Genomic DNA, 23,719 nt, shown 5'->3' with positions numbered 1-23,719 from the left:
CCAATGCAGAATAAATTGCTTCCTCATCCGTGTTCCCATAGTGTTGTATAAAAACCTGACCTCACAGTCTTATAGTTCCTAGTCCCTAGTTTCACTCATTAGAATGTGAATTCCTCAAACGCAGAAGCTATATTTTAAACATCATTGGATCCCTAGCACTTACTACAGTTCTGGCATAGTTGTTTTTAATTGACTTTTCCTCTCTACAGCTGAGGAGGATGAGGACAAGGAAGATGATTTCCGAGCTCCCCTTTACAAAACAGTGGAGATCAAGGGCATCCAGGTGCGCATGAAATGGTGTGCCACCTGCCGCTTCTACCGTCCCCCTCGATGTTCCCATTGCAGTGTCTGTGACAACTGTGTGGAGGTAAGCACCCTAGGTGGGGTAAGACTTCATGCTTAACCTTCACTGTCTTCATCCTAACCATATAACAGATTCTTAGCTTTGGATGTGGTATAGTCCTGTCTAACTAGGTTGGCCACATGGTCCAGCTCTGTCACATGGTGTTAGTAATGACATAACATGAGAGGCAGAGCATAAATATTATTGCAGGAGGGAAGCTTTAACTCAGTATGGGCGTAGACTTTCTTTTTTATTTACTTATACTTTTTGTAGTGATGAGGTCTCCCTGTGTTGCTTGGACTGTCTCAAATTCCTGGCTTCAAGTGATTCTCATGCCCTGGCCTCCCAGAGTGCTGGGATTACAGGCATGAGCCATTGCACCAGCAGGGTGTAGGCTTTCTTGACACCAGGATTTATAGTTCTAGCCTTCTAGCTGTTGGCTCATCTTTGGTTATTTATCCTGGCTTTGAGTTTTCTCTTCCAGAAAATCATGCCGTTGCGTTTCAATTTGTTGTAGTTCTTTTCCTGCCTGTCCTTCTGTATCCCTTGTCCTTTTTCCATTCCATTTTCACTTAGCTGTAAGCAGTTACCTGCCGAATTCTCCATCTAATCCTCTTTTCTCATGAATCTTGATGTTTTTGCAAAGCCGCTGACATTCGTCACTTTTAGAGTTCCTTGGTCACATGGGATAAACTTTGAGAACTGGCCTTGGCCTTTTCATTTTTTTTTTTTGGAAGTGGGGTCTTGCTATGTTGCCCAGTATAGTGGCTATTCACAGGCAGTCATCATAGTTCACTACAGCCTTGAACTCCTGGGCTCAAGCCCCAGCCTCCCCAGTAGCTGGGACTACAAGTGTGCGCCACTATGCCTGGTTTGGCCTTGGCCTTTGACCAACCTCTGGAGGGTCTCCCTTGCAGATTTATAGAGCAAAATAAACTGGATTTAATTTTGGACTAATTGATGACCATGATCATAAATTACTAAAACCAAAACTTAGCTGCCATTTGTTTCTTTTCTTGACAGAAGTAATTTAATGCTATGGTCCAGGGATGCCTCTCATCTGTCTCTTTTTGTCCCTAGGAATTTGATCATCACTGCCCCTGGGTGAACAACTGTATTGGTCGCCGGAACTACCGTTATTTCTTCCTCTTCCTCCTTTCCCTGACAGCCCACATTATGGGTGTGTTTGGCTTTGGCCTCCTTTATGTCCTCTACCACATAGAGGAACTCTCAGGGGTCCGCACGGCTGTCACGTATCCTTCAAGGCCTTTTAGGTTGTGGGATTGGAAGGGGGAGGAATGAGGGCTGAAGGGAAAATGGCTGCAGTAGGAGCTGGGGAAAGTGAGATCATGTTGCTCTGTTCTCCTTGATTGTTTGGCATCAGAATGGCAGTAATGTGTGTGGCTGGCTTATTCTTCATCCCTGTAGCTGGCCTCACGGGATTTCACGTGGTGCTGGTGGCCAGGGGACGCACAACCAATGAACAGGTATGGAGAGAAGTGACGAGAGACCCCTGAAGAGCAGGGCATGTGTCTTTAGCCCTCTGATTAGTGTGCAGTGTAGTGCTTCCATAAAGAGATGCTTAATGAATACTTTTCATGATTATGTAGAGATTAATGGTAGGGAGTGAGGTAGTCCTAGTTCCTCATGTAAGCATAGAGGCCATTTCTCACATATACACCATGGAATACTATGCAGCCATAAAAAAGGATGAGTTCATGTCCTTTGTAGGGACATGGATGAAGCTGGAAACCATTCTGAGCAAACTGTTTCAAGGAGAGAAAACCAAACACTGCATGTTCTCACTTATAGGTGGGAATTGAACAATGAGAACACTTGGACACAGGGTGGGGAACATCACACCCTGGGGCCTGTTGTGGGGTGGGGGGGCGGGGTGGGGGAGGGATAGCATTAGGAGATGTACCTAATGTAAATGACGAGTTAATGGGTGCAGCACACCAACATGGCACAGGTATACATATGTAACAAACCTGCATGTTGTGCACATGTACCCTAGAACTTAAAGTATAATAAAAAAAAAAAGAAAAGAAAAGAAACTCTCAAAGAGATACTAAGACAATAGAGATAAAGGCTGAATTTTGCCCTAAAATATCTTTTTTTTTGAGACAGAGTCTCACTCTGTTGTCCAGGCTGGTGTCCAGTGGTGTGATCTTGGCTCACTGCAATCTCCGCCTCCTGGGTTCAAGTGATTCTTCTGCCTCAGGCTCCCAAGTAGCTGAGATTACAGGTGTGCATCACCACGCCCAGCTAATTTTTGTATTTTTAGTAGAGACAGGGTTTCACCATGTTGGCCAGACTGGTCTCGAACTCCTGACCTCAGGTGATCCACCCACCTCGGCCTCCCAAAGTGCTAAGATATCTTTTGTAACAAAATAATGTCTGTCTCCAATGAAACTCTTGGATGGTTTGGCATCATCACCTGAAATATCAATTGAGAGATCCAAACCAAACTGAAATTAGACAATATAGCATAAAGAATAAGATGATAGTTTTTTAAACAATACTCACCACAGAACTTGGTATCCAAATAATAGTATTCTTTATTTAGTTTGTCAAAAAATTATATTAATAGTTTAAAGTGTAGCAAGACATATATGTATATGTATATATGCGCTCATATGCATATATTTAAGATCTTCCTGCAAAAAAAAAAAAAAAAAAAAAAAAAAAAAGAGGCCATTTCTTAGTTAACAGACATTTACTGTATGCCCACTGGATACTGGAGAATTTAGGCTCTCAGTTTATAGAAACAACAAAAGACTTGGGCTAGCCCTCAAGAAACTTATAGTGCTGCTTACAGGAAAGCAATGATTTTTGTGCATATAATAGTAGCTAACCTTAATTGCTTTTTTTTTCTTTTTTGAGACAGAGTATTGCTCTGTCACCCAGGTGGGAGCCCAGTGGCTAGGGTGCAGTGGCAGGATCTCGGCTCACTGCAACCTCTGCCTCCTGGTTTCAAGCAGTTCTCCTGCCTCCACTACCCAAGTAGCTGGGATTGCAGGTGCCTGACAGCACGCCCGGCTAATTTTTATATCTTTTTATGGTAGAGATGGGTTTTGCCATGTTGGCCAGGTTGGTCTCGAGTTCCTGACCTCAGGTGATCCACCTGCCTCAGCCTCCCAAAGTGTTGGGATTACAGGTGTGAGCCACCATGCCCAGCCCTTAATTGCTTATTCTTTATTTTAGTTTTCAATATTTAGAAAGCTATCCCATTTTATATGAGGAAACAGGTTTTGGGTCAGTAACCATGAGGTAGACCCTAGGATTTGAACTAAGGACGCTGACTGTAGATTCCCTGCTCTTAACCATAACATATAAATTTCTTGTGTTTTACTCATTTGCGTATCCCTCAGATAGTGAGTGCACAATAATTTGTAATAGATTTGTATTTTGGCCTTTGGAAGTCAAGGTCTCATCTTCTAACCTGGTATTTTTTTCCTCCCTCTAGGTTACGGGTAAATTCCGGGGAGGTGTGAACCCCTTCACCAATGGCTGCTGTAACAATGTCAGCCGTGTTCTCTGCAGTTCTCCAGCACCCAGGTACACCTATCCTTTTGGTCTAGTGTTTACCATTGGTCAGAACTTTTATCTTCTTTGGGCTTGTTCTGGTAAAGGAGGGGTCTGGTGGGAGACAGCCTTTAGGAAGGGTTCTCTATCTTAGAATGGTAAGTACCTACATGACCATCCTTTAGTGCAGTGGTCCGTAACCTTTTTGGCAGCAGGGACCGGTTTCATGGGAGACAGTTTTTCCAGAGATGGGGGCTGGGGCGGAGTGGTTTCAGGATGAAACTGTTCCACCTCAGATCATGAGGTATTAGATTCTCATGGCTGGGTGTGGCGGCTTACACCTGTAATCCCAGCACTTTGGGAGGCCAAGGTGGGTGAATCACTTGAGGTCAGAAGTTCGAGTCCAGCCTGGCCAATATGGTGAAACCCCGTCTCTACTAAAAATACAAAAATTAGCCGGGCAAGGTGGCAAGCACCTGTAATCCCAGCTACTTGGGAGGCTGAGGCAGGAGAATAGCCTGAACCTGGGAGGCAGAGGTTGCAGTGAGCTGAGATCACACACATACAACCTAGATCCCTTGCATGTGTAGTTTACAACAGGGTCCTAGGGTTTGCACTCCTAGGAGAATCTAATGCCTCCACTGATCTGACAGGAGGTGCAGCTTAGGTGGTAATGCTTGCTGGCCCACTGCTCACCTCCTGCTGTGTGGCCCAGTTCCTAACAGGCCATAAACCGGTACTGGTCTGCAGCCCAGGGGTTGGGGACCCCTGCTTTAGTGGACACTGAATTCCATTGATATTCTTCAGGTATTAAGGTAAATCTCCTTTGAAAATTGAGAGTGAATAAGATACACTCTAAAGTGCTTTCCTTGAGCTAGGTATCTGCTCACAAAGGCCTAGTCTTGCTGCAGTCCTTCACAGAATCAAAGAAATCTGTTTATTGCTAAGTAAGTGATGACCAAAACTGCAATTACTTTTGCACCAACCTGATAAAAATGCTTTATGCAAACTGTAGATACCTGAAAATAAATGAATGAAAGCTCTCTCTCTTGACATTTAGGTATTTGGGGAGACCAAAGAAAGAGAAGACAATTGTAATCAGACCTCCCTTCCTTCGACCAGAAGTTTCAGATGGGCAGATAACTGTGAAGATCATGGATAATGGCATCCAGGGAGAGCTGAGGAGAACAAAGGTGAGGAATTTAGGGAAGTCAAGCTAGATAACATGGAAAACTAACTCAAGGCAAAGGGGTGGAAGCTTGCTTTAGTTTTCTTTTTTTCTTTTTTTTCTTTTGAGACAGAATCTTGCTCTGTTGCCCAGGCTGGAGTACAGTGGTGCAATCTCGGCTCACTGCAAACTCTGCCTCCCGTGTTCAAGCAATTCTCCTGCCTCAGCCTCCAGAGTAGCTGGGATTACAGGTGCCTGCCACCTTGCCTGGCTAATTTTTGTATTTTTAGTAGAGATGGGGTTTTGCCATGTTGGCCAGGCTGGTCTCGAGCCCCTGACCTCAGGTGATCCGCCCACCTTGGCCTCCCAAAGTACTGGGATTACAGTCATGAGCCACCGCGCCTGGCCTATATTTCTTACAGTGTTTATCACTTACTGATCTGTGTTAAAATTACTTCAGTACAACTCTTGTTTTCTACATTGGATTTTTTCTTTTTTTAAGAGGAAGTCTTGGTCTCTTACCCAGGCTGGACTCCTGTGGTATGATCTCAGCTCACTGCAACCTCTGCCTCCCAGGTTCAAGCGATTCTCATACCTCAGCCACCCAAGTAGCTGGGACTACAGGCGCATGCCACCATGCCCTGCTAATTTTTGTATTTTTGGTAGAGGCAGGATTTTCCTATGTTGGCCAGGCTGGTCTCGAACTCCTGACCTGAAGTGATCCACCTCCCTCAGCCTCCCAAAGTGCTGGAATTACAGGCGTGAGCCACTGCACCCGGCCCTACATTAGACTTTAAGTTCATTAACAGTAAAAAATGAATTCATTAATTTCCATGTCTTCATAGGACTTAGCAGCTTACAGCTAGATGGTAGGAGCTAAACAAGTAGTTGTTGGTTTACATGGGCAAATAAGTGACAGAATTAAAACCTTTTGTAAACCTTTCTTCTGCCAGGTACAGTAACTCATGCCTATAATCCCAGCACTTTGCGAGGCTGAGGTGGGAAGATCGCTTGAATTCAGGGGCTCAGCCTGGACAACATAGCGAGACTCCATCTCTAAAACAGAGTAAAATAAAAAATAGAAAACTTTTCTGGCTGAGCGCAGTGGCTCACGCCTGTAATCCCAGCACTTTGGGAGGCTGAGGTGGGTAGATCACCTGAGGTCAGGAGCTCAAGACCAGCCTGACCAACATGGAGAAACCCCATCTCTATTAAAAATATAAAATTAGTTGGGCGTGGTGGCCCTTGCCTGTAATCCCAGATACTTGGGAGGCTGAGGCAGGAGAATTGCTTGAAGCCGGGAGGTGGAGGTTGCAGTGAGCCGAGATCATGCCCGTTGCACTCCAGCATGGGCAACAAGAGCGAAACTCCATCTCAAAAAAAAAAAAAAAAAAACAAATTAGCCGGGTGTGGTGGCACATGCCTGTAATCCTAGCTGCGTGGGAGGCTGAGGCATGAGAACTGCTTCAACCTGCAAGCCAGAGGTTGCAGTGAGCCAAGATCACACCACTGCACTCCAGCCTGGGTGACTGAGCAAGACTCCATTTTAAAAAAAAAAAAAAAAAAAAAACTTTTCTTCATCTAATACTATACCCAAACTGATTCTTGTGCCTTGTCTTCCAGTCTGGTTTAGAAATATATGATAGGCAGTGGCTCATGTCTATAATCCCAACACTTTGGGTGGCCAAAGTGGGGTGGTATTGCTTGAGGTTAGGGGTTCAAGACCAGCTTGGACAACATGGCGAGACCCCCGTCTCTACAAAATAAAGTAAAATAAATTAACTGGGTGTGGTGGCATGTACCTGTAATCCCAGCTACTTGGGAGGCTGAGGTTGAAGGCTCAAGGCTCAAGGGAGCACTTGAGCCTAAGAGTTGCAGGCTGCAGTGAGCCATGATCATGCGTGTGCCACTGTACTCCAGCCTGGGCAAGAGTGAGACCTTGTCTCAAAAGAAAAAAAAAAAAAGGAAATACATGAGAATTGACTCCCAAATACCTCTCTTTTATACCAATTTAATACTGTGAGTTGCCGTAATGCTCAATTTCCAAATCTGACTTTTCGCTCCCCTCATCAATCCAGTCTAAGGGAAGCCTGGAGATAACAGAGAGCCAGTCTGCAGATGCTGAACCTCCACCTCCTCCTAAGCCAGACCTGAGCCGTTACACGGGGCTGCGAACACACCTCGGCCTGGCTACTAATGAGGGTAAGGGCTGCCTTGATTTGTAAGATACTAGAACTAGGGGCAGGATTGAGAAGGTTATGAGCTTTAGAGGACATGCGAGGGCTGGGAGATATTACTTGTGTTGTGACTTTAAATACCCAACAGTTGGTACTTGTGCCACTTTGCAACTGGAAGAGAAGAGATGCCATTTAGCTATTGGCAGTGAATGGGACTTTTGCCGGGAAAATGGTCAGCCTCTAGGCAGACCAGAGAACATCATAGGACCTTTTTGGTGCATTTATCCACCCTGAGTTCTGAGCTGGTTTGAGTCTTTAGTCTTGATTTCAGCGAAGGGTATATCCCTACCTTGTCCTCTACCTGTACTTAAGGAACCCTAGGCAGATAAAGTGAACCACTCATAGGCTAGACACAGTGGCTCACACCTGTGATCCCAGCACTTTGGGAGGCCAATGCAGGAGGATTGCTTGAGCCCAGGAGTTCAAGACCACCCTGGACAACATAGCAAGGCTGTCTCTACAAAAAATAAAAAAAAATTAGCTGGGCATGGTGGCATATGCCTGCAGTCCAGCTACTCAGGAGGCTGAGGTGGGAGCCCAGGAGTTCAAGGCTCCAGTGAGCTATAATTGTGCCACTTGCACTCCAGCGTGGACAGCAGAATGAGACCCTGTCTCTTAAACCAAAACACCGCTTGTAAAGTAGTGCCCCCTTGGCCTTTTTTCTTGCAGATAGCAGCTTACTGGGCAAGGACAGCCCCCCGACACCTACCATGTACAAGTATCGGCCGGGTTACAGTAGCAGCAGTACATCAGCTGCCATGCCGCATTCCTCCAGCGCCAAGGTACTGAGTACTCTAAGAGGTGGGGTAATAACATGCCAACTGACAGGACATGGTGGCTCATTCCTATAATCCCAGCACTTTGGGAGGCCAAGGTGGGCGGATCACAAGGTCAAGAGATTGAGACCGTCCTGGCCAACGTGGTGAAACTTCTTCTCTACTGAAAATACAAAAATTAGGCCAGGCGTGGTGGATCACAAGGTCAGGAGTTCGAGACCAGCCTGGCCAATATGGTGAAACCCCATCTCTACTAAAAATACAAAAATTGCGGGATGCAGTGGCTCAGGCCTGTAATCCCAGCACTTTGGGAGGCCAAGGCAGGCGAATCACGAGGTCAGGAGATCAAGATGATCCTGGCTAACACAGTGAAACGCTGTCTCTACTAAAAATACAAAAAAATTAGTCAGGCGTGGAGGCTGAGCCAGGAGAATGGCGTGAACCCGGGAGGCGGAGCTTGCAGTTAGCTGAGATTGCGCCACTGCACTCCAGCCTGAGACCTCGTCTCAAAAAAAATGAATAAATACAAAAATTAGCTGGGCGTGGTAGTGGTGGGGCACCTGTAATCCCAGCTACTCAGGAGGCTGAGGCAGGAGAATCGCTTGAATCTGGGAGGTAGAGGTTGCAGTCAGCTGAGATTGCGCCACTGCACTCCAGTCTGGGCGACAGAGTGAGACTCCGTCTCAAACAAACAAACAAAAAAAATTAGCTGGACGTGGTGGTATGCACCTGTAGTCCCAGCTACTCAGGAGGCTGCAGTGAGCCGGAGATCCCACTGTTGGATTCCAGTCTGGTGACAGAGTGAGACTCCACCTCAAAAAAAAAAAAATTAAAAAAAGAAGGTCAAGCATGGTGGCTCAAGCCTGTAATCCCAGCACCTTGGGAGGCCGAGGTGGGCAGACCACCTGAGGTCAGGAGCAAAAGACCAGCCTGGCCAACATGGTGAAACCCTATCTCTACTAAAAACACCTATCTCTACTAAAAATACAAAAATCAGCTGGGCGTGGTGGCGGGCGCCTGTAATCCCAGCTGAGGCAGGAGAATCGTTTGAACCTGGGAGGCTGAGGTTGAAGTGAGCCAAGATTGTGCTATCACACTCCAGACTGGGCGACAGGGTGAGACTCTGCCTCAAATACACACACACATACACACAAAACACATGCCAGCTGTTCTGGGAAAAAAAGATTAGGGGAAGGGAAGAGAAGAAAACAAAGTACATTTCACTAATTGTTGGCATTCGTGGAACTGAATCTCCTTGATACTGTGTCCTTCATCAGACTGGGCAATATAGCCTAATAGATTAGTGCTTGATCTGAGTTTATAACCCAGTTCTGCCCATGGGCGAGATACTTAACCTTTGTATGCCTTGCTTTCTGTATCTGAAAATGAGATATTTGTTTGAATTCAGTTTTTCTTGAGGGATTAACCCACATAATGCATGTAAGAGTTCTAAGCATATTATTGGCACATAATACTCTTTTTGACCAACTCCTTGGGCTCTGGGGTCTAGCGTGTCACAAGAGGAGCACTAACAGCCTGCTTTACTTTCTTCCTTAGTTGAGTCGTGGGGACAGCTTGAAGGAGCCAACCTCAATTGCAGAGAGCAGCCGTCATCCCAGCTACCGCTCAGAGCCCAGCTTGGAACCAGAGAGCTTCCGTTCTCCTACCTTTGGCAAAAGTTTTCACTTCGATCCACTATCCAGTGGCTCACGCTCCTCCAGCCTCAAGTCAGCCCAGGGCACAGGCTTTGAGCTGGGCCAGTTGCAATCCATTCGTTCAGAGGGCACCACCTCCACCTCCTATAAGAGCCTGGCCAACCAGACACGCAATGGAAGCCTATCTTATGACAGCTTGCTCACACCTTCAGACAGCCCTGATTTTGAGTCAGTGCAGGCAGGGCCTGAGCCAGACCCACCTTTAGGCTATACCTCTCCCTTCCTGTCAGCCAGGCTGGCCCAGCAACGGGAAGCTGAGAGACACCCACGTTTGGTGCCAACTGGCCCAACACACCGAGAGCCCTCACCAGTCCGTTACGACAATCTGTCGCGCCACATTGTGGCCTCCCTCCAGGAACGAGAGAAGTTGCTGCGCCAGTCACCCCCACTCCCAGGCCGTGAGGAGGAACCAGGCTTGGGGGACTCAGGCATTCAGTCAACACCAGGCTCAGGCCATGCCCCTCGTACTAGTTCCTCCTCAGATGATTCAAAGAGATCACCTTTGGGCAAGACTCCACTGGGACGCCCAGCTGCCCCCCGTTTTGGCAAGCCAGATGGGCTAAGGGGCCGGGGAGTAGGGTCCCCTGAACCAGGCCCAACGGCCTCATACCTGGGCCGATCGATGTCTTACAGCAGCCAGAAAGCCCAACCTGGTGTCTCTGAGACAGAAGAAGTGGCCTTGCAGCCATTACTGACACCCAAGTAAGTATTAGTACTATCCTGACCCTTAGCCATTTCAAATTGGCATACTGCTCTGCAAAAGCCATCAGGGCTTCTGTTGTACATCCTAATGTAGGTGGACCCAGGGGTATCCTGGTAGCTCTTTATTTTCACTTTGACTCCACCTGCCTTCATGGGCAATTCCTGTTAAGAGACTGAAGATTAATACTTTTTCCATAATCCTATCTTCCTAAAAGTATTTGCCTGGGAGTAAGTACATGTTATAGCTGTTACTAGAGAGTAGCAGTAGGGCCGGGCGCGGTGGCTCAAGCCTGTAATCCCAGCACTTTGGGAGGCCGAGATGGGCGGATCACGAGGTCAGGAGATCGAGATCATCCTGGCTAACACGGTGAAACCCCGTCTCTACTAAAAAATACAAAAAACTAGCCGGGCGAGGTGGCAGGCGCCTGTAGTCCCGGCTACTCGGGAGGCTGAGGCAGGAGAATGGCGTAAAAAAAACCCGGGAGGCGGAGCTTGCAGTGAACTGAGATCCGGCCACCGCACTCCACCCTGGGTGACACAGCGAGACTCCGTCTCAAAAAAAAAAAAAAAAGAGTAGCAGTAAATAGGAGAGATTGGGAGTCAGGCTTATTTTAAGCAGGGCAATAAAGGGGGACGTTTGGGTAAGAAAGTATGGATATAGAAAAGAACACCAATTTTTTCTTTGAACCTTTGAAACTGTCTCCCTTTCCAATGTTTTGTGTACCATTTCCTGACACCTGTCTCGTCTCTTCTTTCCAGAGATGAAGTACAGCTGAAGACCGCCTACAGCAAATCCAATGGGCAGCCCAAGAGTTTAGGCTCAGCCTCCCCTGGCCCAGGCCAGCCATCTCTCAGTAGCCCCACGAGGGGAGGAGTCAAGAAGGTGTCAGGGGTTGGTGGTACCACCTATGAGATTTCGGTGTGAGCCTTCGGCGCCTCCCCTCCCCAACGCCTCTGCGCCTACACCAAAGGGCCCCAGGTGGCCACCTTCCTTCCCTCAAGGGGCTCCCCTCCCCTGCATGGACATTTTTTAAACCACCAATTCCAAGAGGATGAGGAGTGTTTTCTAAAATGCAGTGGGCTTGGGGAGTCGGAGAGTTGGGGCCCTGAGACTGGGGTAGCAACCCCCTCCTCTTATCTTTTAAGACCTTCCCTTCCTTGATCCCTGGACCAGACTCAGTGGACATTTGTGCAATTGCTCGCCCTGGAGGGAACCAGATCATTTTTAAACCAGAAATAATTTTTTTTATTATTGTTACGGATTCTATTTTTTTCCTCTTCTGCGTTACCAGGTGTGTGTGTACATATAATATATATATATATATATTATAAATATCAAAGAAATTATATATCTATCCTGGGATGGGAAAATGAGGGAGGGATACATATATGGAGGGGGATCTTACTCTTCCCATTCCTCAGACCAGCAGGAAAAGAGGGGAGACGTCAGTCTTTTCCCTGTGGTTCCCTCTCATTTGTTCCAGTTACTAAGGAAATAGCATCCTCTGTTGGTGCTAAGTGCGATTAGGAAGAAGCCTGGGGAGAGGCGAGTCTGGGATTTTGGTCACAAGAGGGAGGGACTTGGAGAGGAGAATTAGTTTTCTAGGCTCATTGGCATTTAGTTTCCCTAGGAAAGGGGTCAAAACTTCAAGACACTGGTGGTGGGGGGAGATCAGGAAAATAACTTGGCCTAGCTCAAACAATATTGGATAATCCCCTCCTTGGGGGAGAGGGATTAGAGTGGGCTCCTTCTACTAGCCCCTTGGAGCCTCCCCTAGCTTACACGGTTAACTTGATTTTAAAATCCAAGGCCAGGAGAGAAGAATCCAAAAAGCAATATTTTTCATCACATGCCAAAAACGGGGGATAGAGAGAAGGAGTGGCAGGCCTAGGCCCCTCCAATTGTCCCTTGGGGGTTACCCCTCAGCCCACCTCACTATGGTGCTGGGTAGAGGGGATACCTGGGTTCTAACCTCTAAATAGGGGAGATCCCAGCCTCCACAAAGAGGCCCTTTTATTTTTTATTCTGATTAGCCATTTTAAACCAACGAGGAATAAAAAGAAATCCTGATCTAACCAGCGCCCCCTGACTTGTGTTATTTTGTCTGGTTGAGACAAGGTGAACGATTTCTGGTGGGAAGTTACCACAGTGACAAACTCATAAGCTTCTCTGGTCCCAGCCCTTCTTTAGGCAAGACTATAATGAAATTAGCCACTTAAAACAACTACTACTAAAAAAATAGAGACCGAGTGTGGTGGCTCATGCCTGTAATCCCAGCACTGAGGGAGGCTGAGGCAGGAGGATCACATGAACCCAGGAGTTCCAGGCCAACCTTGGCAACATAGAGACTCAATTTCTAAAAACAACAGGTCCTGTTTTTATTTGGGTAATTTAATTAAAAAATACCTGGAAAAAAAGTCTCTTGAAACCACCAAAGTTGTTATTTGAAAGCTTAGAGAACTCTTAAAAATTGTTTCTTTCTTTTAAGAGACAGGGCCTCATTCTGGTTGCTTAGGCTGGAGGGCAGTGGCACAATCAGATCACTATACCCTCAAACTCCTGGCCTCAAGGGTCTTCCCACCTCAACCTTCTGAGAAGCTAGGACTTACAGCGGCATGCCACCATGCTTATTTTTTTTTTTTCAGTAGAAATAGGCTCTCGACCAATTTTGCCCAGGCTGGTCTCGAACTTCTGGCCTTGAGCAGTCCTGCCTTGGCCTCCCAAAGCGCTGGGATTACAGGCATGAGCCACCATGCCCAGCTACAGCTGTTTTTTTTTTTTGGGGAGTCTTGCTCAGTTGCCCAGGCTGGAGTACAGTGGCGTGATCTCGGCTCACTGCAAGCTCTGCCTCCCAGGTTCACACCATTCTCCTGCCTCAGCCTCCCAAGCAGCTGGGACTACAGGCGCCCGCCGCCAAGCCTGTCTAATTTTTTGCATTTTTGGTAGAGACGGGGTTTCACTGTGTTAGCCAGGATGGTCTCGCTCTCCTGATCTCGTGATCCACCCGCCTCCGCCTCCCAAAGTGCTGGGATTACAGGCGTGAACCACCGCACCGTGCCCGGCCTACAGTTGTTTTTTTAATACAGGATTTAGTCTCTGGAAAGTAAAGCTAATTTTGGAAACAGCCAAAGGTGAGATAGATACGAAAGCCTGTTGAAAGCAGGTTAACTAGATACTGGTGTCAGTTCAATTAGATAGACTGTCTTCTATTGGACAAAAGCTGTGCTCTTAATTTTCAGTAGGTATCCTTAGATGCTAAATCTCCAGCAGTTGGCCAGAACCCTTTAATTACTCAAAATGTAAGAATATAAACTCTTATTTGGGTGCGGTGGCTCACGCCTGTAATCCCAGCACTTTGGGAGGCTGAGGTGGGTAGATCACTTGAGGTCAGGAGTTCAAGACCAGCCTGGACAACATGGTGAAACCCCATCTGTACTAAAAATGCAAAAATGAGCTGGGCATTGGTCATGGGTACCTATAATCCTGGCTATTTGGGAGGCTGAGGTGGGAGAATCACTTGAACCCAGGAGGCACAGGTTGCAGTGAGCTGAGATTGCACTACTGCACCCCAGCGTGGGCGACAGAGCAAGACTCTGTCTCCAAAATTAATTAATTAAAAAAAAAAAAAAAAAAATATATATATATATAAAAAAAAAAAACAAAAATTAGCCAGGCCTGGTGGCACGCACTTGTAGTCCCAGCCACTTGGGAGGCTGAGGTACAAGAATCACTTGAACCCAGAAGGTAGAGGTTGCAGTGAGCCGAGATCACGCCACTGCATTCCTGTGTAACAGAGTGAGACTCTGTCCAAAAAAAAAAAAAAAACACCCCAGCAAACTCTTATTCTGAAATCTGGATTTAAACCAGTTGAATGAGTGGTTTTCCACCCACTGATTGAGGAACAAATTTGGCTTTCACGGCAACAGATTTTAACTGTGTGTTAAATTTAAAGTCAGGTTACATTAATTCAGGTTTTCTCATGGATGTTTTCAGTTACCTAACCAGCTGGAAAAACTAAAGGTTTTTTTTTTTTAAACATTTTGATAGGTTAGGTTACATTTTGTTGCTGTTTTAGAAATGTTTTCACATCAGCTAAGTAACTTTATTGTCTTAACTAAGGAGTGAAGCAGGTCAAAAGTTATTGTAAAGAGAAGAGAAGCATTTACCTTTGCTTGCCAGAAGTTCATTTCAAAAGATCACAGGCTTCTGACCTAAGAAACCAATCTTGTTGAAATACATGGGTGACTGTCCATGTGTTTTCAGTTGGCTATTCTGTTTCGACACAAAATTGACCTAGAATACACTGTTGAGCCCTACCTGGATCAGCTCTTCAGATGGAGCCTGAGATCACCCAGGCGCCTGGTTCTTAACATAACGGGCAGAGTGTTCTGTGTCTGCTGTGGAGTATTAGTAAGCTTGGGTCATTTTTCATTTTGGTTGGTTCCCTGCATAATGTAACAAGAAGACCCAAATCCCCTCAAGTCTTAGCAATGCCTTGTCTTAAATCCTGACTCACAGAACATACCTCTTAACAGCAGTCACACTTCAGCCAATTTGATAAATGTAATTTTTTTTTTAAGAAAAAACAGAACAAGTCCTAAATCAGACAAATTGCACAACAGAGAGAGAAGAAAATTGTAAGCTTCCTGGGAGATGTCCATGAGAAAACCAACTGGGATGAGCCTACAAAAGCATGTCCCTCTCTCTCCTAATGTACTTAGTCTCAACTGAGCCCAACAGGAGCTGGTCTCTGTCCCAGCTGCAGGATGCTCCCAAGGCAGTGTCCAAGAGCCTGGAAGGCAGCTTTTGTCAGCAGGTTCAGTACAGCAGGAAAAGCCATCCTGGCAAAGAGTCCAGTGGTCCTGTTAGCGTAGGCTGCTGCTGCTGCTGGCTTGGGAGCTGCCCATACCTGGGTGGTCTGGACTATGCCGGTTCTGGGAGAGAAAGAAGGAGGGGTAAGAACAACTAGGAACTAGCCTTGGCTTTGATCAGGCTGTACAGGAGAAACCTGTAACCTGCCTTGGGTTTTCAATTGTGGGTCCAACTTGAGGCAAAGAACTATTTAGGGTATTTAGGACAGGGGTGAGATCTAGGGAAAATCACTGGGTTGTGGCAATAGGCCTCTACTCTACCTTCTTTTTCTTCTTCTCTTTCTTCTTCCTTTTCCGTTCAGGATCCTCTTCTTTTTTCTTTTTCTTCTTCTTGTGATCTGAATCAGATGGTGTTTCTGTAGGAGACATTAGGTACCTATCACCCATAAAGCTCAAAATCCTCTACTGTTATGAACCACTGAAGACTACAGGAAAATCCCAAGTCGGGGCAACTGCTTTTGTCCAAATGGCCAAAAAGGATACAGAGGTGCTGCTACAGTCCCTGTCCCAAGTCCCAAGAGACCACAGTACACTGGTTTCTTCTTCAGGGGAATTTAGGAGTCCAGAGCTCCATACTGAACTTAACTGGGTTTACCTATGGAAGTTCAAACCAGATTCAGGTCAGGTTTTTTTTTTTTGGTTTGAATAGAACTGCTTCTTACCTGGGGGGACAGGATCCTGGGTACGGCTCTGTTTGTGCTTGTGCTTATTCTTCTTCTTGGGAGGCTGAATATGCATCAGACGACACTGCTCTGGCAACTGAAGGAACCAAAGGAAGGTCCAGGTGAGTAGAGGGAGGAAATCTCTCCTGCTCCTATCATCCGTTCTGCTCCATTATGAAGGAACAGACTTGGACAGAAAAACCATCTCCATGTTTAGGCCTCCCCATTTGCCTTCTTCCTCCAACAGGACTCACCGGGCCAGTGTGGAGGCGGAAGCCGGCCAGCATGGTCCCTGTGATAGGATTAAAAGAGCTACTGAGAATAGGGGGCTTCTCAATGAGAGAGCGGAGGCTGCTGTTATCATGGGAACCAGGCAAATCAATCATCCCTGGCAGGTCAGGCAGGAAGTTACTTAGCTTCTCCTTCACCTTCTTCCCACAGAATTTATTATAGGCTTGTTCCAAGTTGTAGTGTGTGATCAGATTCGTGCTGCCCGTCAGCTCTGTGCTACCTAGACAACGCAGAATAAAAATAAAAAAGATCAGTCTTCAAAGTAGACCCAGGGAGTGAAGGACTATATATTAACCTAAATAAGGAATTTTTAAGTGCAGATTTTAAAATTTAAAATTTATTTTTAAAGAAACAGAGCAGGCCAGTCACGGTGGCTCTTGCCTGTAATCCCAGAACTTTGGGAGGCCGAGGCAGGCGGATCATGAGGTCAGGAGATTGAGACCATCCTGGCTAACACGGTGAAGGCCTGTCTCTACTAAAAATACAAAAAATTAGTTGGGTGTGGTAGTGCGTACCTGTAGTCCCAGCTATTTAGGAGGCTGAGGCAGGAGAATCACTTGAACCCAGGAGGTGGAGGTTGCAGTGAGCTGAGATTGCGCCACTGCACTCCAGCCTGGGCGACAGTGACACTCTGTCTCAGAAAAAAAAAAGAAAAAAACAGCAAAAGTAAATAACATGAAAAATACAATACAACACAATGGTAGCTTCCAATGGGAAGGGGAAAAACAGGCAAAAATCCAATAGGGCAGAGACAGGAACTGCTCTAGCCCAATGAAGGAGACACTCCACTCTCTCAGATTAACTAGAGTTGATTTACATGGTGCTTCTTGCTTCACGGTAAATGCTGTTCTGAGCGCTTCTCATAAAATGTACTAGTGAAAATTACATTCTCTGACACAGCCAGGAAAATACGACCTCACAGCTTAGCTACAACCATGCTAAGGGGACCAAATATGACCCAGTGACTTAAGGGTCTTGTCAAGGACATTTTTTTGTACTAGCAAGAAACACTAATCACCTTTACATAAGAAAAGAACCGGGAGATTTTTCTAGCTACCACCGCCTAAATTGTTACCAACATCTTTATTCTTCCTCATGATATTGAGTATGATGCCTTGCCTAAAAGGAATAAATGTTTTTTGTTTTTGATACGGGAGTTTTGCTCTGTTGCCCAGGCTGGAGTGCAGTGGCACGATCTTGGCTCACTGCAACCTCCACCTCCCGGGTTCAAGTGATTCTCCCACCTCAGCCTCCCAAGTAGCTGGGATTACATGCACGCACCACCATGCCTGGCTAATTTTTGTATTTTTTTTTTTTAGTAGAGATGGGGTTTCATCATGTTGGCTAGGCTGGTCTTGAACTCCTGACTCAAGTGATCCACCCATCTCGGCTTCCCAACGTGCTGGGATTACACGTGTGAGCCACCATGCACGTCCAGGAAGAAATGTTTTATTAGAAGTCAGTCAACTAATGACCAGGTGCGGTGGTTCACGCCTGTAATCCCAGCACGTTGGGAAACCGAGGCGGTCAGGAGTTCAAGACCAGCCTGGGCAATAGTGGTGCACACCTGTAATCCCTGCGAGACAGAGGTTGCAGTGAGCTGAGATCAGGCCACTGCACTGCAGTCTGGGCGTGAGAGTGAGACCCTGTCTCAAAAAACAAAAAAACTAGTCAGGCAACTAGAATTATTCTGGCTGTCTTTCCATGCCTCAGTTTCCTCTTATCTGTGGAATGGAATAATAGCTATCTTACATACACATCATTTTCTCCCAAGGTTCAAATGAAAATATACTGAAAAGCATAAAGTATCAGGCCTGGCACAGTGGTTCATGCCTGTAATCCCAGCACTTTGGGAGGCCAAGGAAGGCAGATCACTTGAGGTCAGGAGTTCGAGACCAGCCTGGCCAACATAGTGAAACCTCATCACTACTAAAAATACAAAAATTAGCTGGGTGTGGTGGCATGCGCCTGTAGTCACAGCTACTTAGGAGGCTGAGGCAGGAGAACTGCTTGAGCCCGGGAGGTGGAAGTTGCAGTGAGCTGAGTTTGCACCACTGCACTCCAGCCTGGGTGGGAGAGTCAGATTCCATCTCAAAAAAAAAAAAAAGTATTATATATATGCAAGGCACTATCTATATAAATATTGCATGGCTGACTCTTTTTTTTAAAAAATATACATTTATTAGTAACTTAATAAGGAAGAAATGGCTAACTACAACTTCATTTGTAATTATGATAGACACAGAGGGTACAAATGACAAAAATGGCTTGTTTATAATCATTCACTCAGAAAAACAGGTACTGAACTGTAAGCTCCTTGGAGGCACAGACAATGTCTTGTTCATTCATGTATCGCTAGTGCCTAGCACAGTACACACATTAGGTGCTTAATAAATATTTATTAAATAAACAAGACACTTTCGCTCTATACTGCTAGGCCTTATTTCACCCTTTTCCTTCCCTTTACTACCAAACAACTCAGAAGACTGAGCAAGGGTAATGGCAGGAGACCCAATGTCACAGCCTCTCTCCTCATAACTCTGGGCACTGCCTCTTGCCATTACAATCTTCTGAATTTCCCCTGCTCCGCCAGCTCTCCTCTGTCCAGATGGTTATCCTTAAGACCCAGGTGAGAAGGCAGTCTGGGTTTTTTCTAAACTTGAGAGTTCATATTCCAGTTTTGACTATTCTACAAGGGTTATTTTTTATTTTTATTTATTTATTTTTTGAGATAGTATCGCTCTGTCACCCAGGCTGGAGTGCAATGGCACGATCTTGGCTCACTGTAATCTCTGCATCCTGGGCTCAAACTATTTTCCTGCCTCAGCCTCCCAAGTAGCTGGAACTACATGTATACACTGCCATGCTGGGCTAATTTTTTTTGTTGTTGTTGTTGAGACAAGAGTCTCGCTTTGTCGCCCAGACTGGAGTGCAGTGGCCGGATCTCAGCTCACTGCAAGCTCTGCCTCCTGGGTTCACGCCATTCTCCTGCCTCAGCCTCCCGAGTAGCTGGGACTACAGACGCCCGCCACCTTGCCCGGCTAGGTTTTTGTATTTTTTTTAGTAGAGACGGGGTTTCACCGTGTTAGCCAGGATGGTCTCGATCTCCTGACCTTGTGATCCACCCGTCTCGGCCTCCCAAAGTGCTGGGATTACAGGCGTGAGCCACCGCGCCCGGCCTAATTTTTATACTTTTTGTAGAGACAGGGGTCTCCCTATGTTGCCCAGACTGGTCTTGAACTCCTAGACTCAAACAATCTGCCTGCCTCAGCCTCCCAAAGTGCTAGGATCACAGGCATGAACCACCCTGCCCAACAAGATTAAAAAAAAAAAAATTTTTTTTCGTTTTGAAATTCCAAACTTGCCAACATCACTCATGGCTTCTCTATTTCAATCCACGGCACCCACATGTTCCAGATATTTTTGGAAAGCAGTACTCCTCGGTTCACAAATCTTAATGGTTTCTTTTTGCCCTCAGGAGAACACTCAAATTCCTTTTGACTGGCACTCAAGGCTAATTACATCTTACTCCAACTTAGCTTTGGGGCCTCATCAACCACTACTCCTCTATGCAAAATTTCTGATCCGTCCAAATGAATCTCCCTATCGCCTCAAAAACACACCCCTCACATTATTTCATTTTAGGAAAATTCTTCCTAATTTTTCTTCACCAACATGAATTATTCAAGGTCTAGCTCAAGTGACATTTTATTCTTACTGTCATTTTGGATAGCAACACACTTTGAAAACCATTAGATAGTTCTTAATATTGATGGCTAAGATATTGTTAATTGCTGTTGTGAGGCATGAGCACAAAATGAGATGGAGTTGACAGGAAATATAGTCACTATCCTTAAACCACAAATTTTACATTCCTAACTAATCTCCTTGAAAAGCAATGACCAGCATTACTAATCTCTCTCTCCATCTCACCCTCCTCATACACCCAGCATTTGCCCAGAACAGATATTCAATCTGTCAACTGACTGATACCAATAGCTACAATCAGAATAGGGAAGGCAAAAGAAAGATTAAAGGAAACTGCTGGTGGACATCAACCACTAACTAATCAAAGGGATGTCAACTTCTCCATGTTTCAGTTTTTTCAATTATAAAATGTAGATAATAATGCTACCTCAAAGGGCTATTCTAAGTATTAAATACTACTTCATATGTGTTGTGAACTTTGAAGTACCATACCAATATCTGTCGCTACTTCCCTCAAGTCATGATGCGGAAATAAGACTTGAGACAATGAAAGGCATCTGGGAGGCCAGGCGTGGTGGCTCACACCTGTAATCCTGGCACTTTGGGAGGCCAAGGTGGGTGGATCACCTGAGGTTGGGAGTTTGAGATCAGCCTGACCAACAGGGAGAAACCTCGTCTCTACTAAAAATAAAAAACTAGCTGGGTGTGGGGGCGCATGCCTGTAATCCCAGCTACTCGGGAGGCTGAGGCAGGAGAATCGCCTGAACCTGGGAGGCGGAGGTTTCAGTGAGCCGAGATTGCGCCATTGCACTCCAGCCTGCGCAACGAGAGCAAAACTCTGTCTCAGGAGAAAAAAAAAAAAAAAAAAAAAAGAGAGAGAAAGGCAGCATCTTGGAGACCAAACATGTCCAAAACAACTCGATTTCCACCTCTTCAAACTTGTTCCTTCCTCATCTTCCAAGTCTCGTACCCATACACCCAATTATTCAAGCTGAAAACTTAAAAAGGCATCAATTCCTCTATCTCCTTCACTTCTATATACAATATGTATTTTTAACTGAGACAGCTTCTTCCTCTATCATCTAAGCTGGAGCACAGTGGCACAATCACAGCTCACTGCAGCCTCAACTTCCTGGGCTCAAGTGATTCTACCACCTCAGCTTCCTAAGTAGCTGAGACTACAGGTGTACGCTGCTATCCCTAGCTAATTTACTTTTATTTTTTGTAGAGATGGGGTCTCATTATATTGCCCAGGCTGGTCTCAAACTTTTGGGCTCAAGCAGTCCTCCCACCTCAGCCTCCCAAAGTGCTGGGATTACTGGCGTTAGCCACAGCACCTGGCCCTATATTCAGCTTTTCAACCCTGTCAGCTCTACGTCTAACACCCTGTATCCATTTACTTCTCTAAATAAGTACATTTGACCAAGTTCCTATGTTAAAATGGCTTTCCTTGGCTGGGCACAGTGGCTCAGGCCTATAATCCTAGCACTTTGGGTGGCCAAGGTGGGAGGACTGTCATTGGCCAGGAGTTCAAGACCAGCTTGGGCAACACAGTAAGACCCAGTCTTTACAAAAAATTTTTAAGTTAGCCAACTGTGGTGGCACATGCCTGCAGTCCTAGCTACTTGGGAGGCTGAGGTGGGAGGACAGCATGCGCCTAGGAATTGGAGGTTACAGTGAGCTATGACTGTACCACTGCAGTCCAGCCTGGGTGACACAGTGAGACCTTGTCTCTATAAAAAATTGTTTTAAATGGCTTCCTTTTGTATTTACAATCTAAACGCCTTTATTGCTTTATAAAAGCCTCTGCCTAACTCTCCCAGCTTCATCTCTCCTAACACTCTTTCCTTTTGTTCACTTCACTGGAGTCCAACTGATTTTCTGTCCCTCAGATATTCTAAGCTTTTTCTCACATCAGGGTTTCTGACCTCATTTCCTGTATCTAGAATTATCTCTCCCTCCTGTCCATAGCTGGCTGGCCCTTTGTCTATGCTTACATTTTAGTTCAAATTTTAGCTATGTGGAGAGAGCATCTCTGGCCACTCTAGCTAAAGTAGTTCTGCCCCTCAATTTTTTTTTTAAGAGACAGGGTCTCATCTGTTGCCCAGGCTGGAGTGCAGTGGCACAATCTTGGTTCACTGCAGCCTGGAACTCCTGTGTTCAAGCAATTCTCCTCCCTTAGTCTCCTGAGTAGCTGGGGCTACAGGCAAGCACTACCACGGCCGGCTAATCTTGTATGTTTTGTAGAGACTGGGTCTCGCCATGTTGCCCAGGCTGGTCTCAAACTCCTGGGCTCAAGGGATCCTCCTGCCTCAGCCTACCCAAGCGCTGGGATTACAGGCGTGAGCAATGCGCCTGGCCACCTTCAATTTTTTATAATGTTTTCTCTTCCTAGCATTAACCACTCTCTGACATTATCTTGTTTACAATGCCTCCTACACTGAAATGTACATTCCAAAAAAGGCAAGCATCTTGTCAGTCTCGTTCACAACTGTATCTCCAGCATTTAGAAAAGTGCTTGGTACATAGGTACTCAACAAAATAATTTTTTGAATGAAAAGAGTTTGGTTCGATTCTTACCCCTTCTTTGATGACACCAGGAAACGCAGAAATCTTGGAAGAGTGGCAACTTGCCCCAAACCCACAGCAAGTCTGTGGGAGACTTGTAACTAAAACTTTAGGTCCCCAAAGATATTAAATCAGGCCTCTCGAGTTCCAAACTCAAACTCTTGATTTTTTGTTTGTTTGTTTTTGTTTTGAGACGGAGTCTCATTCTATCGCCCAGGCTGGAGTGCAGTGGAGCAATCTCGGCTCAATGCAACCTCCGCCTCCCGGGTTCCGAGTAGCTGGAATTAAAGGTATACACCACCACGCCCAAGTAATTTTTGTGTTTTTAGTACAGACAGAGTTGCATCATGTTGGCCAGGCTGGTCTCGAACTCCTGACCTGAGGTGATTCGCCCGCCTCCGTCTCCCAGAGTGTTGGGATTACAGGCGTGAGCCACTGCGCCCAGCCCTAGATCATTTTTTAGGGAGACATAAACCAGTGTCAGGAACACAGCCTGGACATGGTGCAAAAGACAGTCACGGAGATGCACCACCCCGCTCCCCGCCATTCATCCCTTTGGTTGAATTCAACTCATCCCTCTGCTTGTGAATCCTAATAGCCCTTTCGACTTAGGGCTCCACAGTCCGGGTATGCGTTGCCTAGGTTACCTCGCACCTCCGTTAGCCGGCTGAGAGCCACGCCCAACACCTCCTCTCTAAGATTTGATTGGCTGGCTTTGGCAAGGCCGAGTACTCACCTGGCAGTTCCCTCATGAGGTAAAAAGGGCCACAGCCAGCTCCTGACTTGTCCGCGCCGGGAGGGGCCGTGGCCGCGGTGGGAGGCGGAGCCGTGCCGGGTCCCCCGCCCGGAGGAGGCGGTGGCGGGGGTGGAGGCTTTCCTGGTCCGAAGCCTAGTGCGGTTGGGGGCGGTGGTGGGTCAGCCTGAGCCCCGAACAGCGCCGTGAAATTCTCCATCGTCCCCTCCGCCCCGGCGCTGTCTCGGTGTCTGGCGTTGGTAATTTTCATTGGACAATGCCTTTAAGGAATACCCACCTCTTTCTCAAGGAACCGCTTGTCATTGGATGCCTCAGGCACCGCCTACCTTGTTTCAACAACTACTTCCGTCGCTCTCTGAGAACGTTCAGGAAGTGCTATTTAACCTTATTAGAGT

General features: G+C 46.3%; 4 protein-coding genes across 6 annotated transcripts in view; 1 reads left to right on the top strand and 3 right to left on the bottom strand.

Moving 5' to 3' along the window:
• Positions 1–12,545, top strand: part of ZDHHC5 (zinc finger DHHC-type palmitoyltransferase 5) — a 34,097-nt gene extending 21,552 nt beyond the window's left edge. For all 3 annotated transcript variants that reach the window (XM_050758518.1, XM_050758521.1, XM_050758520.1), the window contains exons 4-12: positions 210–367; positions 1,424–1,596; positions 1,728–1,830; positions 3,813–3,904; positions 4,932–5,064; positions 7,118–7,241; positions 7,946–8,058; positions 9,610–10,469; positions 11,229–12,545. In XM_050758518.1, coding sequence (XP_050614475.1) covers positions 210–367; positions 1,424–1,596; positions 1,728–1,830; positions 3,813–3,904; positions 4,932–5,064; positions 7,118–7,241; positions 7,946–8,058; positions 9,610–10,469; positions 11,229–11,394 — 1,922 coding nt within the window. In that variant the 3' untranslated portion in view covers positions 11,395–12,545. The remainder of the gene's footprint in view (positions 1–209; positions 368–1,423; positions 1,597–1,727; positions 1,831–3,812; positions 3,905–4,931; positions 5,065–7,117; positions 7,242–7,945; positions 8,059–9,609; positions 10,470–11,228) is intronic.
• UBE2L6 (ubiquitin conjugating enzyme E2 L6) overlaps positions 1–23,719 on the bottom strand; it is a 622,645-nt gene that overhangs the window by 148,279 nt on the left and 450,647 nt on the right. The gene's annotated exons all lie outside the window — the stretch shown is intronic.
• TIMM10 (translocase of inner mitochondrial membrane 10) overlaps positions 1–23,719 on the bottom strand; it is a 301,193-nt gene that overhangs the window by 169,262 nt on the left and 108,212 nt on the right. The window lies entirely within an intron of this gene.
• MED19 (mediator complex subunit 19) overlaps positions 15,021–23,719 on the bottom strand; it is a 751,866-nt gene continuing 743,167 nt past the window's right edge. The window contains exons 2-6 of the mRNA XM_050758646.1: positions 23,307–23,556; positions 16,258–16,514; positions 16,004–16,100; positions 15,603–15,697; positions 15,021–15,404 (exon numbers count right to left, since the gene is read on the bottom strand). Coding sequence (XP_050614603.1) covers positions 15,336–15,404; positions 15,603–15,697; positions 16,004–16,100; positions 16,258–16,514; positions 23,307–23,523 — 735 coding nt within the window. The 5' untranslated portion in view covers positions 23,524–23,556 and the 3' untranslated portion in view covers positions 15,021–15,335. The remainder of the gene's footprint in view (positions 15,405–15,602; positions 15,698–16,003; positions 16,101–16,257; positions 16,515–23,306; positions 23,557–23,719) is intronic.

This window comes from Macaca thibetana, chromosome 14 (assembly GCF_024542745.1).
Source record: "Macaca thibetana thibetana isolate TM-01 chromosome 14, ASM2454274v1, whole genome shotgun sequence".
NCBI classification, from domain to species: domain Eukaryota; kingdom Metazoa; phylum Chordata; class Mammalia; order Primates; family Cercopithecidae; genus Macaca; species Macaca thibetana.
The sequence above is the reverse complement of the archived record's forward strand: the minus strand, read 5'-3'. Positions and strand labels throughout refer to the sequence as shown.